Source organism: Octodon degus, unplaced genomic scaffold (assembly GCF_000260255.1).
Source record: "Octodon degus isolate 3935 unplaced genomic scaffold, OctDeg1.0 scaffold00037, whole genome shotgun sequence".
In the NCBI taxonomy this organism is placed as follows: Eukaryota; Metazoa; Chordata; class Mammalia; order Rodentia; family Octodontidae; genus Octodon; species Octodon degus.
In genome coordinates this window covers 14,894,379-14,898,140 of record NW_004524613.1, presented here as the reverse complement: position 1 = coordinate 14,898,140, position 3,762 = coordinate 14,894,379, and the positions used below count along the sequence as shown (strand labels likewise).

Genomic DNA, 3,762 nt, shown 5'->3' with positions numbered 1-3,762 from the left:
CTTTAGACCACTGAGCCATCTCACCAGCCCCTATCTTGTTCTTTTTAGTAGGATTTATTTATTTATTCTTTTGGTAGGATTTATTTTTAATTTCTGTCTATGTTACTTCCTGGCCTTCGTAAATCTCTTGCCATTATGACTACATACACTGACCCATCACCAACTGAATGTGACACAATTTACTACTATGCTCTTGTTCATGGACACTGAGGCTCTCCCAATTTTATTGTATTTTTAAAATAAATAGACCCAGGCCTGCCATGCTGGCCCTGCCCCAGGGGTGTGCTGAGATGGCAATTGAGACTGGGTGTGGTGGTGTGCACCTGTAATCCCAGCTCTTAGGAGGCTGTAAACAGGATCAGTATGAATCCGATCTAGTAGTGAGACCCTCAACACCTAGACCCTTCCCTAAAAATACAAACAAACAAACAAAGAAAAAAAAAAGAGTAGATGTCATCTGCGTACCTTCACTGATCTTAGATTATTTATTTATTTATTTATTTTTTATTGTGTGTGTGTGTGTGTGTGCTTGTGTGGCCAGCTCAGCCCACCAGGGGGCGGGGCTGGCTGGCATGTGGTGCTGGGGGATTGAACCGTGGTTCCTGTGCCTTGCTAAGGTTGTTCTAAGTAGGTGCTTTAGACCACTGAGCCATCTCACCAGCCCCTGATCTTAGATTCAATTCCTAGGAGCAGGGTCACTGTCAGCATGGGTAGGCATGTGTGTACAGGCTGTCTGCTGTGTTGGAGGCAGGGCACACCTGGAGTCAACAGTCAGGAGCACCTCGGCCTGGAGCTGTGCGACCTGCAGGCTCATTCCCTCAGGCACCGCTCAGGGTGGTGTGCTGGTCTACCAATCTGAAATCTCTGTGATCCTCAGGCACTGCTGCATTTTTCTTTTCTTTTCTTTTTTTAATTTGCTTTTAAAATTTTTGTTTTTCTGAGCACATGTTTGCAATACATAATGATTCTACTCGGTGTGGGCCTGACTCATTTTTCTTATCTAACTGTTCTTATGATCAGTGACCTAGATTTGCTAGGTGGTGGCCAGGGTTAGGATTCAGCAAGCTGACTTGGTAAGTCAGAATTGAGGGCTTTCTGCTTAGCATGTTCAGACTCATAGAGACAACTGACCTAAGAAGAAACAGCCAGTATCGTTCACATGAAATGAACATTTAACTTTATATATCTGTTCATATCTTGTTCTCCCTAAATAATCTCTAAGCTTCTCTTTCAGCAAATTTCAGAGGTTTACGGTTAAATACTACTCATAAAAGAAAACAGCCAAACTTACACTTGTTAGTAATTTGAGCGAGGCGTGCCTTTTCAGAAGAAAATGTCTCATCTAAGTCAAACAGTTCCAGAGGAGGAGGTGGCAACTCCCTGAAGCTGGGAGGGAACACCTAAAGGAAACAAGACTTACCTAAGCCATCATTAAGAGTGGTGAGACACAGGAGACACGAGAGGGCAGCTCAGCCCTCCCTCTGGCTTGAGCTACCCAAACTCCCATCATCTCTTGCCCTCATCCAGGTCAAACAAGACTGAAACCCTTGCAAGCAGCCAAGTAGAGCCAGCGCTCACGGCACCACTACACTGACCAAGCCGCACACCAGCACCAGTGAGCTGAGCACAGTGACGCAAGGATGAAGGCCTGGGTCTGTGTGGAATATCTGATCGTACAACTGCTACCTTATTTAATCTCAAGTTCCTTAGGGCCAGACATTATTTGGAGAAGCAAATGTAGATTAGTATAGGAAGTATTGAACTTAAAATCAGAATACATAGGTATGCACCTCTTTCTTTCTTTCTTTCTTTCTTTCTTTCTTTCTTTCTTTCTTTCTTTCTTTCTTTCACCAGGGATTGAACTCAGGACCTTGAGCAATTCCACTGAGCTATCTCCCCAGCCCTAGAAACAATCCCTTTTTTATTCTTTTATTTTCCATTTTCTATGATGTCAATACTTCCATTCCTGCCAATTTCAAACTAGCCAGTTAAATCCAACTGGTTCATAACATTACAGAATGCACTGGGACAGGAAAAAATTAGGCAGGTTGTATTGGACCAAAAAGTTAAAAAATACTTTGTCTGCATGTGAAGATGTGGGCAGTTAAACTTACGTTATGAACCTGAGTGTCTAAAGCCTGAAAGCCAGCACAAAGCTTTCTTCTCTCTTGCCTTTTCATGCAAGGCATCAAACCCAGGCCTCACACATGCCAGGCTGGCGCTCTACCACTGAGCTATATCCTAGCCCAGCTTTCTCCTTAATCCAAGCACTCTCATATGCCCTCTAACCCTACAAGGTGGAATTAACATTTAACAGCCAGCAAAGTCCACACCTTTGAGTCCTCAGCTGGGAACTGAGCTCACCACAGGGAAGTCACTATAGAACAGGAAGTGTTGGTGCCTGAGGGAGAGTGAGGCTCTGCAGGACCCCCAAGCATCTACTCACAGCAGGCTGCAGGGCAGGCAGCGGTGTCTCAAACTGAGGCTGGATGAGCTGGAGTGGTTCATGTTTCACATTTAGCTGCTCATGAGCCCTGCATCAGTAAGAAAATAAAAGACCAGGGAGCAAGGTGAGATGCTACATTACGCATCTAAGGGGCCATGTTGCTTGGTACTCCATCAAAGATAGCAGTTAAGGGGCTGGTGAGATGGCTCAGTGGTCTAAAGCACCTACTTAGAACAAGCTTAACAAAGCACAGGGACCATGGTTCAATCCCCCAGCACCACATGCCAGCCAGCCCTGCCCACTGGTGGGCTGAGCTGGCCACACACGCACACACACACAAATAAATAAATAAAATTAAAAAAAAAAAAGATGGCAGTTAAGCTAGAAGTAGTGGTGCATTTCTGCAATCCCAGTACTCAAGGAGGCCAAGGTAGGAGGACTGTTAAAAGTTCAAGGCCAGCCTGAACTGCATATTGAGACACTGTCTCAAAAACAAACACATTTCTAGTGAGCCAGCCATAGTGGTGCATGTCTGTAATCTCAGTACTTGGGAGGCTGAGGCAGGAGGTCGGCCACAAATGCAAACTCAAGGCCATCCTGGGCTTCATAGTAAATTCAAGGCTAAGCCAGATTACAGAGATCCTGTCTCAGAACAAACCTAAACACTACTAGCAAACAAAAATATCCAAGAGCACCATATAAACATAGAAGCCCATGGGTATGGTATGAAAGACAAATAAAATTAAGAAAGTTGTCTGCTGGGTATGGTGGTACACACCTGAAATCTCATCACTCTGGAAGGTTTGAGGCCAGCCTGAGCAATTTAGGAACTTAGATGCTTTTTGTAGATACACGGTCCATACTCCTATCTGTATTAACCATGTTCTTCTCTCTCCCTCCCTCCCCTGTTTCCTCTAGCACTGGGTATGGAACCCAGGGCCTTCTTACCAAACTACATCTCCAGCCCTTCTTTAAGACAGGGTCACTCAGTCACTAAATTGCCTGGGCTGGGCTCACACTCATGCTCCTCCTATCTCAGCCTCTCGAGTACAGGTATCACAGGCGTGCAGCACCACACCCTTTATAACCATTCTCCTCATATTTTCATATATTATCCATTTTTCTCTCTACTGGAACATTCTAATATAAAAATACCTGTAACTTCTTCCATCTAAACACATCTGTGCCTTATTTCCCCTAGCTAGGTTTTACCTCCTGCCCTCACTCTTGCTTTGTTCTCTTGGTGGCAAAACTCAAAAGAGTTGTCTACATCTGCTACCTCCAATTTTCTCAGTATTGTTTTGTTTTTTTTTTTT

General features: G+C 44.4%; 1 protein-coding gene across 1 annotated transcript in view; it reads right to left on the bottom strand.

Moving 5' to 3' along the window:
- The window catches only part of Ift52 (intraflagellar transport 52), a 51,692-nt gene that overhangs the window by 4,326 nt on the left and 43,604 nt on the right, over positions 1-3,762 (bottom strand). Inside the window, exons 11-12 of the mRNA XM_004630920.2 lie at positions 2,447-2,534; positions 1,292-1,400 (exon numbers count right to left, since the gene is read on the bottom strand). Of these exons, the coding sequence (XP_004630977.1) occupies positions 1,292-1,400; positions 2,447-2,534 (197 nt within the window). The remainder of the gene's footprint in view (positions 1-1,291; positions 1,401-2,446; positions 2,535-3,762) is intronic.